The following is a 13,934-nucleotide window of genomic DNA, read 5'->3' as shown; positions in this document are numbered from 1 at the left end:
TGGAACCAATGACGGGGTCAGATCTAATGACGGGGTCAGATCTAATGATGGGGTCAGATCTAATGATGGGGTCAAATCTAATGATGGGGTCGGATCTAATGATGGGGTCAGATCTAATGACCGGGTCAGATCTAATGATGGGGTCAGATCTAATGATGGGGTCAGATCTAATGACGGGATCAGATCTAATGATGGGGTCAGATCTAATGATGGGGTCAAATCTAATGACGGGGTCAGATCTAATGACAGGGTCAGATCTAATGATGGGGACAGATCCAAATGATTTTTTGTCAGTTCAGGAATTTGTTTTATGAATTGGGAGCCAACGTCTCTGGAAGTTATGATCAGGTTCACTGCAAACATGACACAAGTCTTATCTTAGTATAAAACAAATATTTTATTAATCTCGTTATATTCTTTATTTCACAGAATAAACATTGATACAGCTGAAAACAGTAATGTATTGTACAAATATTGAACAAGTGCTTTCAGTAAGTAAAAACATACAATACAGTAAATAATACATCACAATTCTCAAGTAGTATTTACATGACAGGTAGTTTAAAAACAGTTTATGAACATGAGAACATATATTAAAAACAATATATTAGTGGCCTGGGGTGGCCGATGGTCTAGCACCACGGTCTACAGTGCACACTTATTTATTATGCCCATTTTGGCATGGGTTTGAATCCGGCCCATGCCCTGCTGACATACCCTCTCCTCCTTACTTTCCTCTCTATCTTCACTGTCTCTATCCAATAAAATGAGAAATATAAGTGGGACTGCCCCACAAAAAAAAAAAAAAAATTTTTTAAACTTTTTAAAATGATAATAAAGCTGAACACACAGTTTTCAAAGGCATGACGTTGTCATTTGTAGGGTAAGATTCTGCTTTACCAAAGTAGCCTGTGTTTCGCTTGTGTGGAACCATACAGAGGACAGGAAACATTACATGAACATGAACCTAAAACATGAAATATCATGTGTATTCCTGCCGTATGAACCCTTTAAATTACTCACAGTCAGACAACCTGAAACAAATGGAAATCTATGGAAACCTATGCTATGCTATGTAGCATTAAAAGCTATAGCTGCAAAGGGTTCACTGTAGAGAAACACATGTGACCGCATGGAACGCATGAAAATATCAAACAATGACATTGAGATGAGATGGCTTGAGAAGCTGAAGCAGCATTGAGGACAAACCAGGGCAACCTGGTTATAGAACAGACCAGTTTAGAGTTGTTGTTGTTGTTGTTGTTGTTGTTGTTGTTGTTGTTGTTGTTAGACCCATTTAGAGTTGTTTTAAAAAAAAAGAGCTGACACATTATTTGCTTTTCCACAGACCACATGTTGTTTACCCATTTCTATTTTGTGTTTTCAATATTCTGTCTCGTTTTCTTTATCACATTATATCTGAAGACAGACCACTTGGTTTGCTTTCACTTACACATTTTTCCATTTTAAATGTGCTTTCACTTATGTATTTATGCTCTCCATCTCTCTTTCTGTCTTTCTCTCTCGTCTCTGCAGCAGACACTCTTCCAACTGAAGAGTAAAGGAGAGCTTAGAGAGAACTGGTCTTCTAGATCAGCTGGACAACTCTCATTTGAATCCACATTTCTGTCATGTCAGTGACCTCCTTCACCACACAGTGTTCTTACATTAGGAGAGAGCCTCATCATAGTACACATGTAAATCCTTTGAGATTTGCTCAAAGTGTCCATCTAGCTAGCACCTGCCTAACCTGCTCAATATTAACTAGGCCTATTAGGCTTAATAGCCAGAAAACTAACTAAACTAAAACGAACTATCCCAAATTCCATCGGTTAAATATGTACACTACTTTTTCTCCTCAACAACAACTGGACATTTTACCTCATGCAAATAAAATACTCTGTAATGTAGTACGTGCTACCTTACAAACAAGTGTCCTATTGCATATTGCATTGCATATTGTTTGTCATCATTTCAAGTAGCGAATAAGATTCCAGCTGGTCTCCCCCAACGAAGATATCCAATGAGCAGCAGATATGCCTTTCGCCATCACACCTGTTCCAGCACAGCCCACCCAAGGGAGAGAAGGCACTGACAAAAGAGGAAGAGGAGGACGGGACCAGATCTAAACCAATGAATGCGGAGTGACGAACACATATAGACATATTGGCTATCAGTATTGGCTATCAGAACAAGAACTTTCAGGGAAGCAAACAAAATGTCATGTTTTTCCATTTCTATGTCCTTGTCATCCTGAAGCCCTCATATCACATCTGAACTCATAGTAAACTAAGGAGACATGTTTGTTTGTTTGTTTGTTTGTTTGTTTGTTTGTTTTTTTATTTTAAAAAAGATTCACGTATGAGAGTCCATCCTCCGTACTGGAGTGATGTTCAGTAACAAAGGCATGTTTCTGTGTGGGGAGAGTAGAATGTGTGAGTCAGGGGAGGCAGGTGGAGGTAGAACTCCGAGGATGGGCTCACTGTGATGCGTGGGATGGAATGAGGAACGGTATCAAACACGTGCGGTGTGAGTGGACAGCCCAACAGACGACCCTGACTTAGGAACAAACACATGTCGTTGTTGTTGTTTAAAAAAACACATCCGACACCTTAAGGAGGTAAGATGCTGTAATACCTTGTTGTTCACAGCATGTAGCTCAGAGTCCCATGCTACGGGGTCTACGATGTGGACGAGCTCTCTCTGCGGTTATCCAATGCCCTGTGTAACACACAATCACACACACACACACACACATTGATTAGACTGGGCCGTGTGGGAGGCAGAGACTTGGCACTCTCACTATGCCATGCAAATCTAACATATCCAATGCCTCTCAAAGACATGCACGCACACATTATCACACTAAATCCATCCTAACTGATCATAGCATGCTAAATCCCTACACTATGCCAAATCATGCAGCCCAATGTCACACACAAGCATGCACACACTCACTCTCTCTCTCATAGTTGGTCTTTTAACACACACACACACACACACATACACACACACACATGCTGCCAGCATTATGTCTGAAGCGACTAACGCGTCCAGTAATGTGCTCTCAAGCCATACTCACACTTGATGCTGCTTCACAAAGTCTGCAAACTGCCGATCCTTTGCGTAGAGTTCAATGATGCGTATCCTGTCCTGAATTTCCTGCAGAAGAAGGAGGGGTAAAAAGGGATAGATGGTTACCAATAACACACACACACACACACACACCCCCCGCCCCACTTACACACACACACACACACACACTCCCACCTCCTTGGTCAGTTCGTTGTTCTCGTAGATGTGGCGTATCTCCTCGCTGCTGAAGTCAGTGGAGGCCTCCCCACTGGCGCTGCTGTACACCGGGGCCTCTGGGTAACGGCGGTAGTAGTGGCTGTAAGCAGTGGTGGCCTCACTCTCATACATGGGGTTATACTTAGTGGCCTTCTCCAGGGATGGAATACTCTCCCCTCGCCTGGGAAGAAGACGCACATTCACACGCACACGCACACACACATGCATGCATGCACACGCACACACACACACACACACACGCACACGCACGCACACGTGCACACGCACACACACACACACACACACACACACGTTCATGGTCCGATAATGTATTACTATGGATAGGGGAAGAGGGAGGTGAGAAAAAGATGGATAGAGAGACACGCAGGCAGACATAGTGCCTAGTTGCTATGAAAGAAGGGTGGAAAGAGAGTGACATAGAGACTTAGATGGTTGCATAACAGACAGACAGAGACATAAAGAGGATTTGTTCGCCATAAACAAGTGACTGAGGGTCGCAGGGTGGAGGAAGCCTATTGTCTTAAAGGGTCAGAATAGATCAGTTCATTAGCTGGGCTTAACTTAGCTGCTCAAACACGCATCTACGCACGCACACGTGCACACACACAAACACACACATTCAGTTTTACCAGAGAACATTTACACTACTGATACCTTTTACATAACCGATTTTACCCTGTGTTTAATAATACACAGTACAGTGTGTGTGGCTTTTGTTTGTCAGGTACAATAACACTCCTCCTCAGGTTGTCATGGGCGATAGGGAATGAAAACTTGATTGTTTTTAAATCTATCTCTAACCACTGGATTTGCAGTTATTTGACATTTGAGTGGGCCATCCCTTTAAACCTCTTCTTATCCACGGACCCAGATGGGCATCCGAAGTGATATAAAGAGTTTACCTCGATCAATTCTCTTCATCGATATCACATTTTTTTCACAATTTTGCATGCTATACGATGCCACATTTTTTTCCCCGAGACGGTAAACACGGCCTAAGTCACATCCAGTTTTCTCCAACTGGAGAATGTGTCATGTCCGGTTTCAACGCCAAATTTCCATACCATTGGTCGGCCAACCCCAAAAAAAAAAAATAATAATAATATATCTGATACATGAGAAAGGTCAAAGGTCAAAGATGGTGCCAAAATATCTCCAAATGGCCTAAACATATAGGTGTCCGCCTAAACATACCTGTACTAAAACAGGTACAAAGTTGCATTTGCTCACATTACTAGCATCAACTTTGGCACAAGTACTAATAAGACCCTGGAGTACTGATTCCTAGATGATTTGGGCTTCGTCATCAGGTTTCCAAGGTGATATTCACTGTAAAAGCTGTTGTTTTTTTAGGCGGAGACTGAATTTGAGATGTTTTATAATGTTCTAGCTCTATTTGCTCTGACACAGTAACATAGATTTTGATTCTGACACTTCTACAGCCACCCCACAGGTGTTAGCTTTCATTTGATAACAAGATCATTATGAAGGCCCTTGTGATTGTGGAGATATTCTATATTCACTGTGGGCATGTCATTTCGAGCAGAAAACCAGAAATATTAGGTGGATAAGAAGAGGTTATGAGGCCATGCCATAGAAGCGGTAGGTGTGTGTGCACGTGTGTGAACTCACCGAATGGGGTCCTCTATTTCATCCTTATCATACTGATCCCGTAGTGTTCGAGCCAGGAAGAAGATCACACCGGACGCCACCAACAGGAAGCCAGCGACCGAGAGAACAGCTATGCCAACCACCAGGGGTTCGGACACATACTCCTCACAGTGCTCACCGCGGTACCACCAGTTCTCCCCCACACGGCACCTAGAACCGCAAGAAAAATAACTGTCAGTGCAACGCATGCAGAAATGCACCAGAGCTGCTAGCTCATCAGAGACACAGGGGAAAACACGGCAAGTGCCAAGAAATATTGGCAACGAACCTAACGAATTATGACGTAAATCTGGGGCGATCACAATTCAAGAGAAGAATTTCTCTCGTTGGAAAAATGCTAATTTCTCGTTTAAGTGAAATGGAGAGAACCACCAAATGTTCCATGGTTAGCGTGTTACGTTGCTTGTTGGACAGTTTGGTGTAAACAAAAACAGAGCAGCATCTGGAGAGGCGTGTTTGTTCCATGCTGTGATGGCTGGTGTGAAAACAGAGGAGAACACTCGTGTTGGCACACACACTTGTTTGTGCGACCGTGCCACATACAACAGCCCTGAAGAACTGGAAGTGTGCTCCTTCACATTCCCTGACTTCCAAGATCCTCCTGAGTCTGACCAAACCACATCCCAAACCCTATCCCCCATCCTCCCCATCCTCCCATCCTCCCATCCTCCCATCCTCCCATCCTCCCCATCCTCCCATCCTCCCCATCCTCCCCATCCTCCCATCCTCCCATCCTACCATCCTACCATTCTCCCATCCTCCCCATCCTCCCATCATCCCATCCTCCCATCCTCCCATCTGCCTAAACTCACCTGCATGTGGCCTGGGGTGGTCCAGTGGTCTAGCATCACCTGTCTACAGTGCACACATATGCCCATGTCGACATGGGTTACAATCCGGCCCATGCCCTGCTGACACGCCCTCTCTCCCTTACTTTCCTGTCTGTCTTCACGATATCGGTCCAATAAAATAAAAGATATGAGTAGGACTGCCCCACTCAGAAAAAACTACTTAAAAAATAATAATAAAAAAACTCACCTGCAGATGGCCCCTTGGCCGGGGATGATGTCACACTTCCCGTCGTTCAAGCAGAAGTCTGTCTGCAGGTCACAGATGCTCCGGCAGGGCAGGCCGTCCACACTGAAGTACCCGGCGTTACACACACACTCCGCCTCGCCCGACCACCGGTTCACCTTACACTGCGCAAACCCATTACACGCCTGGAACTTACACGGGTCCGCCTGGTCACCTGGCAACAGCAGAAGAGAGGAAACAGGATACCGTATGTTTAAGTGAACGTCTCAAACGGAAAGGCATTCTTGGTCTCACCACTGACGTTTCTAATATATGCCGTATGAGTGAACCCATTGATTTGAATGTATTGATCAGATCTAAGACTATCGTTAATCTCTCCCTCAAACTCTCACCCTTGTGTATGTCTGCTGACAGGTGCCCAGGTGCATGTTGGGATATGGTAATAAGCTGTCGCTGTGCTTTATGTGATTGGCTCAGACTAAATGGTAAATGCACTGCACTTACTGCTTTTATAGCGCCTTATTCCAAAGCGCTTTACAACAGCCTCTTATTCACCCATTCACACACACATTCACCAATGGTGGCAAGCTACCATGCAAGGCGCCGGCCCGCTCATTGGGAGCAATTTGGGGTTCAGTGTCTTGCCCAAGGACACCTCGGCACGTGGACAGGAGGAGCCGGGGTTCCAAACGCTGACCTTGCGATCATTAGACGCCGGCTCTACCTCCTGAGCCACAGCCGCCCCAGACAGATTATGATAGCTCTGCTGTTTAGGAAGTCGTACACAGAGCGTTAACACTGGAGTGAGTCATAACGGCCTCATATGATCCCAACACTGTCACACACACACACACACACAGACATACACACACACACAGACAGACACACACACACACACACACACACACACACACACACACACACACAGACAGACACACACACTGCTCAGCCTCTGGACTGGAGGGGAGTCTTGGACTGACAGGAGGGAGTTCCCCACATTAAAATGTCCCACTGGAAAGAGCATTCATGCAAATAGGTAGTTTACCATGACCTGATTAGATGATTTGTTCATAAAATGTTTGTCAGTGTTTGTCAAAACAGTTTGTCCACTCATGGCTAGCTGCTCCCAAGAGAAATCTTGATTAGTGCAATTTAGTAACCCAATCAGTGTGACGACAACTGCCCAGTGTGAGAGAGAAATGGTGCCATAAGCATGAAGGCATTTAACACCTGCTTAGATAGGCCTCTCTCTCTCTCTCTCTCTCTCTCTCTCACACACACACACACACACACACACACACACACACACACACACACACACACACACACACACACACACACACCCTCTCCAAAGTGAGTCATTCCAGTGTTATTCACTAAGTAATGGCCTGAGACAACACAGACGGCCAGTAAAAAAGGCCTCTGACATCAGGCACAGCAGATGTTTTCATATCTTTTCTCTCATTCACACCATTCAACAAGACAGTGCAGGTGTTCCTGATACTACAGATTAGAACACAGAGACCCCGCCCCTCCAATACCTGACTCTACATCCAGTGAATACTTGTCAATAGCCAGGTTCATGGTCTGGTAGGCGGTGTTACAGAAGTCCTCCAGGATCAGATACACAGAGCTGGTCGTGCCCCGAGGCACCGGCTTGCCAAATTTCATCCGGCTGTTTACCACAATGCTCCCGTTCCGGAAGTTCAGAATCTCCAGGTTCTGGAAGTTAGTGAGGTTGGACTGCAGGTAGGGGACCAGCTATAGGGGGGGTGGATGAATAAGAAGATGAATGTGTGCAATAATTGATGTTAAACTTGAGGTTCTAAAATTCAATTCAATAAAAGGATCGGTCAATAAAAGAGAGAATTTACCAGCTCTAGGAACCTTTGTTCCAGGGCTTTGTATTCCGGGGAACTCTTGTTGAAGAGGTCCTGAGAGAACATCATGTTTGTCACCCTCAGGCTGAAGAACACCATCAACGCCCGACCTGGGTTGGCTGGCATGACTATGCTGGCCTGGTCCATACCCTGTAACACTCCAGAGGGGTAGCCGCTGCTCCCCTCCTCAGTGCGGTTCAACTCGCTGAAGATCACTACCTCATCTCCGTCTGCGATGTCAGCCAGGTCTAGAGCCAGGTCAGGCTCAAGAGTCTGGACCTGGTTACAGATTCATGGTGCAATTGTTTCAGATGCATGGTTCTCTGAGTCCCAAACATATGGAATAACAATGGTGTGTATTGTGTATTTTCTGTATTGTTGGAATGCATTAGTGTGATGTGAATTTGGGTACAATATGTGCATCAGTGTCAACATGTGTAGATCTTTTGTATATGCTGTGTTGAAACACATAATATGGAAATATGTCACGTTTTTCATCTCACCTCCAGAGTGATGGAGATCTCCATGGGCCAAATACGAGGGGTGAGCTCGGAGGGTGTGGGGACTGCCGTCACCTCCTGTTCCTCTGGTACTGACTCCGGTTCTAAGACCAAGGCAGGTGCCTCTGTAGCCAAGGTAACGGCCTCCTCCTCAACCAATAAGATCTCGTCTTCTGCGAGATCCTCTTCTGAGATCGCTTCCTCTGGAAACTCTGTGGCTTCTTCTACGACTACTCCCTCTGGAACCTCTGTGGCTTCTTCTACGACTACTCCCTCTGGAATCTCAACTGATTCTGGTTCAGGAACCAAGGCAGGGGCATAGCCGATCTGGGCTTCCTCTTCCTCCTCTGGCATTTCAGCATCTTCAACCACACTCTCCTGTTTCTCTTCCTGCTCTACTACCGCTTCTACGGCAGCCTCTTCCTCGTCAACAGCCTCTGGGATGGTTTCTTCCTGTGTGATGATCTCTTTTTCTATGGTCACCTCTTCTGAGACTGTCTCTTCTTCTTCATTGGTCGACTCCACTATGGCCGTTTCCTCTGTGGTGCTTACAGGCAACAATGGCCAGTCCTCCGGTCCCTCTATGCCTGTGCCAGAGGCTTCAACCTGCAGGGGTGGCTCAGAGAGTGTGGCGCCCTCTGGCTGTTCGGGGGAGGTAGGGACAGCAGGGAGGTTGTCCAGTTGAGGGCTCTGGGTAGCCATAGTCTTCCCCAACATCAAACCTTCCTCCTCAATGCCTTTAGGAAGGAAGGAGACAAACCACAGATGTAAGAATGAGGGCATAGTATGTATTTGTGTGTACGTGTATATATGGGCATTGGTACATGCATGCGTGTGTGTGTGTGTGCGTGTGTGTGTGTGTGTACATATATAAGCATCGTGTTTGTTTTTAGAAATGAGTGTGTTTCTATGAGTGTTTTTCATCAATACTCACTTTCAGTGCTTGGTTCAACAGTGGTGACTGTTTCCTTTTCAGTCAGGTAGATGGTCTGCCCGGGCAGAGCGGACAGAGTCGTACTCTCCGCCAAAATGATGACATCATTCCCACCCACATCCACACCTTCTGAACCCACTGTAGGGTCAAAGGGCAGGTCCGAGTCAAATATGAAACCGTCCATATTGAGGTAATTACCCTCCATTTCCTCTTCAGTGGAGTCTGGGAGCCTCTCAACAATGAGGGTGTTGTCCTGGAAAACATTGGAGATATTAGAGTTGAAATGTTTCTAGCAGTATCTGGATCAGTGTGTCTGGCCCTGGGAATAAACTGGGTGTTCAGGCTTTTGTTCCGGCCCATTACTAACACATCTCAATCAGGGGAGGCTGGTGGAGGTAGAAATGGAGGAGGACGGGCTCATTGTGATACATGGAACGGAATGAGGAACGGCATCAAACACGTGTGTCTCATTAATAACATCATATAACACAACCTCAATAATACAAGCGCAGCAAAACGACGACCTACAAACTCCAAACTGGTTCTGGGCAGATTCAAGGCCTAGTGCTTCTGTGGTAGCTTGCCTGTAAATCAATTACTGACTGTGAGTTCAGGCCAATCTCTTCCAATCCATGAAATTACTCAAATGAATCACAGTGGCACAGGAAACCAGCCGACCCAGTCACTTTCCAGGACCAGGACTGGAAACCATAGCTCTAATTACCCTGAGACAGCACATTAAAGCCACTAGACTGCAGAATATATTGTGTAACAATCAAAACAGATTATTAAGTCCTGCATTCATCTCATCTAATACAGTTTTTCCCAATTGCTAAAACACAAAAGCCAATTCTCTAAACCAAATGACCAGTTCTCTAAACACATTTAATAAAACTAGCTCCCATTTGCCAAAACCATAAACACATTTCACATGAAGACACAATTCACAAAACACAATCCTCCTTTTCTCATAAGTCTAAACACATTTTGTCTTGCTAAAACACAAGTTGCAAAAAACTCTGCTCAAATTCTCAAATTAAAGCTCATGTGATGCAAAATGCTTGCCACAGTCAGCAAACATTGAACACAATGAACACACCTAGCTTCATTCATTAAACATAACGACTCAAAATGTAAGACACTTGTTGCAAATGATTGTGGTGTGTGTGTGTGTGTGTGTGTGTGTGTGTGTGTGTGTGTGTGTGTGTGTGTGTGTGTGTGTGTGTGTGTGTGTGTATAGTTCCATAAATAAATTTTAAAAAACATCACACCCTGAACATTGTTTTCAGTGAGTATTGTTGTGTGTAATGGATCCTCTGTAGTGTTTGCATTGAGTTGTGATACAGTACAGTAGTGTACATGTTACGGTACATGTGGGAATACATGTACCGTGTATGTGGTATAGTTCCATAAATAAATAAACATCACACCCTGAACATTGTTTTCAGTGAGTATTGTTGTGTGTAATGGATCCTCTGTAGTGTTTGCATTGAGTTGTGATGTGAGTTGTGATTGGGCGGCTGTGGCGCAGGAGGTAGAGCCGCCGTCTAATGATCACAAGGTTGGCAGATCGGCGGTTCGAGCCCCGGCTGGCCGAAGTGTCCTTGGGCAAGACACTGAACCCCAAATTGCTCCCAGTGAGCGGGCCGGCGCCTTGCATGGTAGCTTGCCGTCATTGGTGTGTGAATGTGAATGAATGGGTGAATGAGAGGTCGTTGTAAAGCGCTTTGGATAAAGGCGCTATATAAGTGCAGTCCATTTACCATTTGATACAGTACAGTAGTGTACATGTTACGGTACATGTGGGAATACAGTACATGTGGGAAAACTAGGGTTAGGGTTAGGTGCTAGGGTGCTAGGGTTAAGGTTAGGGTTAGGATTAGGGGTAGGGTTAGGGTTAAGGTTAGGGTTAGACATGCCAGCATGTACCAAATCACCCTAGCACCTAACCCTAACCCTAGTTTTCCCACATGTACCATATTCCCACATGTACCGTAACATACATACTGTATTTTCTGTAGATTTACATATTGTTCATATGAAACACACAAATCTATGAATGCCCAATACTACAGTGATATATTCTGAGAACAGATACTGTAAGGTTTCTAAAAATGTGCTTTGGCAGTTGTGAAAAAAAAGAACATTCTCACACACTGAACATTGTGTTTTCAGTTGTTTTGTTGTAGTCTGTAATGATGCATAGTGTTTACATTTTTGCAGGCTTTGAGCAGCTGTTTTGGTGTGAAAGTTTGAGTTTTGAAGAGAGAAGGTGTGGTTTTGCTTATGTAGCTTTAGAAAAGTGTGTTGTGTTTAGAGTTTTGGGAAAATGGAGGGAAGTTTTGTGAAATGTGTTTTAGCAATTGAGAAAAACTGTAACACAAGGCCGTTCAAACCACTTACACATACGCATATGCACACACACACACATACATACGCACACACGCGCGCACACACACACACATTCCCCCTTCCTCTCCTGTAGCTCTCTGCTTTGCACTGTACAGTAGGCTAACCCTAGCCCCAGAATAGCAGTGGATTATTATAGTAAGAGCCAAGCTAAGCCACAAAGCCTTTCCTCATCCTTGACCCTCCGTACTGGCGAGCCCTGGATAATTAATATAAGTTAATTATAAACTTGTTTTCATCTTTTGCTTCTTCATGTGTACGTATGTCATCAAATCCACATGACATTGCCTCTCAGTAACACTGTGTAGTTCAGAGTGCTTCTGTGAGCAAGGCGGTCGGGCGCCAAATGGACACAACAGCAGACTCACCATGACCTCATACTCATTAGTGGGCTGGAGGGACCCAGGAGAGACGGACGGACCCACTGTGGAACCAACAAGGACATGGTCAATACAGAGAACCTCACAGAAGACCAATACACCGGTGGAGGCTGGTGGAGGTAGTCAGAGGACGGGATCATTGGTATCCATGGAAGGGAATGAGGAAGGGTGTCATACATGCATCCATGAAGTACAATGAGCCTGTCCTGTCATTTCTACCCGCACCAGCCTCCACTGCAATACACTCTGTCTGCGTTCAGTACTGTACACTCTGCCTGCGTTCAGTACTATACACTCTGTCTGCGTTCAGTACTATACACTCTGCCTGCGTTCAGTACTATACACTCTGCCTGCGTTCAGTACTATACACTCTGTCTGCGTTCAGTACTATACACTCTGCCTGCGTTCAGTACTATACACTCTGCCTGCGTTCAGTACTATACACTCTGCCTGCGTTCAGTACTATACACTCTCTTTGTATCCAGCCCGTGACAGCTGTGGTGCTGACTGCATTTACATAAGGAGAATCCTACTAATCACCTCTTCCATTTGGCCCCAGAACCTGACATATCTGTGGGCTAAAACCATTACTGCATTACCTCCAGGGCTGGAGCCTAGGACCTGGGACCTGGAGTTGGGAGCTGGGAGCTGGGAGCTTCCCAAGTAGTGCCTGCAAATTCCTGCACCCTGCCAGGCAGGCATATGAGACTATTTACCCCTCGTATCACATGTCACAGCCCATAACGAATGAGGTTGTCAGATGGCATCAATCTTCAGAGTAACACAATAAACTAATGACACCGTTTCTTTCAAAACACGATCAAGGAGAAAATCCCACAAACCATGTTATTGTCATTATCGTCACGTCAACTTTGTTCCATACAAAACAAAAAAGCAAGCCCTGCCAGAAGTAAGAGCTAAGCTACTTACTGGAGTGGAGTGTGTGTGTGTGTGTGTGTGTGTGTGTGTGTGTGTGTGTGTGTGTGTGTGTGTGTGTGTGTCTGTACACATGCTTGTGTGTATGTGCTTGCATGGATGCGTGTGTGTGTGTGTGTGTATGTGTGCGTGTGTGCGTGCGTGTGTGCGTGTGTGTGTGAGAGAGGAGTTAACTAAAACATGCAATGGAGCCCAGCCAAGGTAACAGATTTAAGTAGAGCAAGAGAGGTAAGGTCTTGGATTCCCAAAGTCCTGTTGGCTCAGTTCTATTACACAGACCATTTAATGATGATGATTAAACTGCAAAGTAAATACACAACTCCAATAAATGATGAGTCGGTTATTTGTTAATCAGGAATGACCCACTTTGCAACTGGAAGTGGTGTTGGTTGAGGTAAAACTGGGTCACTTTCATAACTTGTAAGGTGGTGTATTGGGTGGTGTTATAAGGTGTAAGGTGGTGTATTGGGTGGTGTTATAACGTGTAAGGTGGTGTATTGGGTGGTGTTATAAGGTGTAAGGTGGTGTATTGGGTGGTGTTATAAGGTGTAAGGTGGTGTATTGGGTGGTGTTATAACTTGTAAGGTGGTGTATTGGGTGGTGTTATAACTTGTAAGGTGGTGTATTGGGTGGTGTTATAAGGTGTAAGGTGGTGTATTGGGTGGTGTTATAACTTGTAAGGTGGTGTATTGGGTGGTGTTATAACTTGTAAGGTGGTGTATTGGGTGGTGTTATAAGGTGTAAGGTGGTGTATTGGGTGGTGTCTCACCAGGCTCCAGCTGGATTAAGTCGGGGTCCAGGGCCAGGGAGCTGCTGCTGACCAGGCTGTCCTTGTGCAGGGCTTCAGTGACGTAGAGACGGATGTCCGTGACGGTGT

At 45.1% G+C, this 13,934-nt stretch overlaps 1 protein-coding gene across 1 annotated transcript in view; it reads right to left on the bottom strand.

Annotated features, from left to right (window-relative positions):
• Positions 1–1,993: 1,993 nt before the first annotated feature.
• The window catches only part of impg2a (interphotoreceptor matrix proteoglycan 2a), a gene marked incomplete at its 5' end in the record, with an annotated part of 23,735 nt that continues 11,794 nt past the window's right edge, over positions 1,994–13,934 (bottom strand). The window contains 12 exons of the mRNA XM_080536869.1: positions 1,994–2,091; positions 2,638–2,721; positions 3,083–3,162; positions 3,271–3,472; positions 4,945–5,133; positions 6,022–6,232; positions 7,560–7,779; positions 7,893–8,177; positions 8,402–9,135; positions 9,459–9,585; positions 12,110–12,165; positions 13,827–13,934. The exon at positions 13,827–13,934 is cut by the window's right edge and continues 146 nt beyond it. Of these exons, the coding sequence (XP_080392995.1) occupies positions 2,682–2,721; positions 3,083–3,162; positions 3,271–3,472; positions 4,945–5,133; positions 6,022–6,232; positions 7,560–7,779; positions 7,893–8,177; positions 8,402–9,135; positions 9,459–9,585; positions 12,110–12,165; positions 13,827–13,934 (2,252 nt within the window). The 3' untranslated portion in view covers positions 1,994–2,091; positions 2,638–2,681. The remainder of the gene's footprint in view (positions 2,092–2,637; positions 2,722–3,082; positions 3,163–3,270; positions 3,473–4,944; positions 5,134–6,021; positions 6,233–7,559; positions 7,780–7,892; positions 8,178–8,401; positions 9,136–9,458; positions 9,586–12,109; positions 12,166–13,826) is intronic.

Source organism: Nansenia antarctica (assembly GCF_963989245.1).
Source record: "Nansenia antarctica genome assembly, chromosome: 7".
Lineage (NCBI taxonomy): Eukaryota > Metazoa > Chordata > Actinopteri > Argentiniformes > Microstomatidae > Nansenia > Nansenia antarctica.
This window is presented reverse-complemented; position numbering and strand designations above follow the sequence as displayed.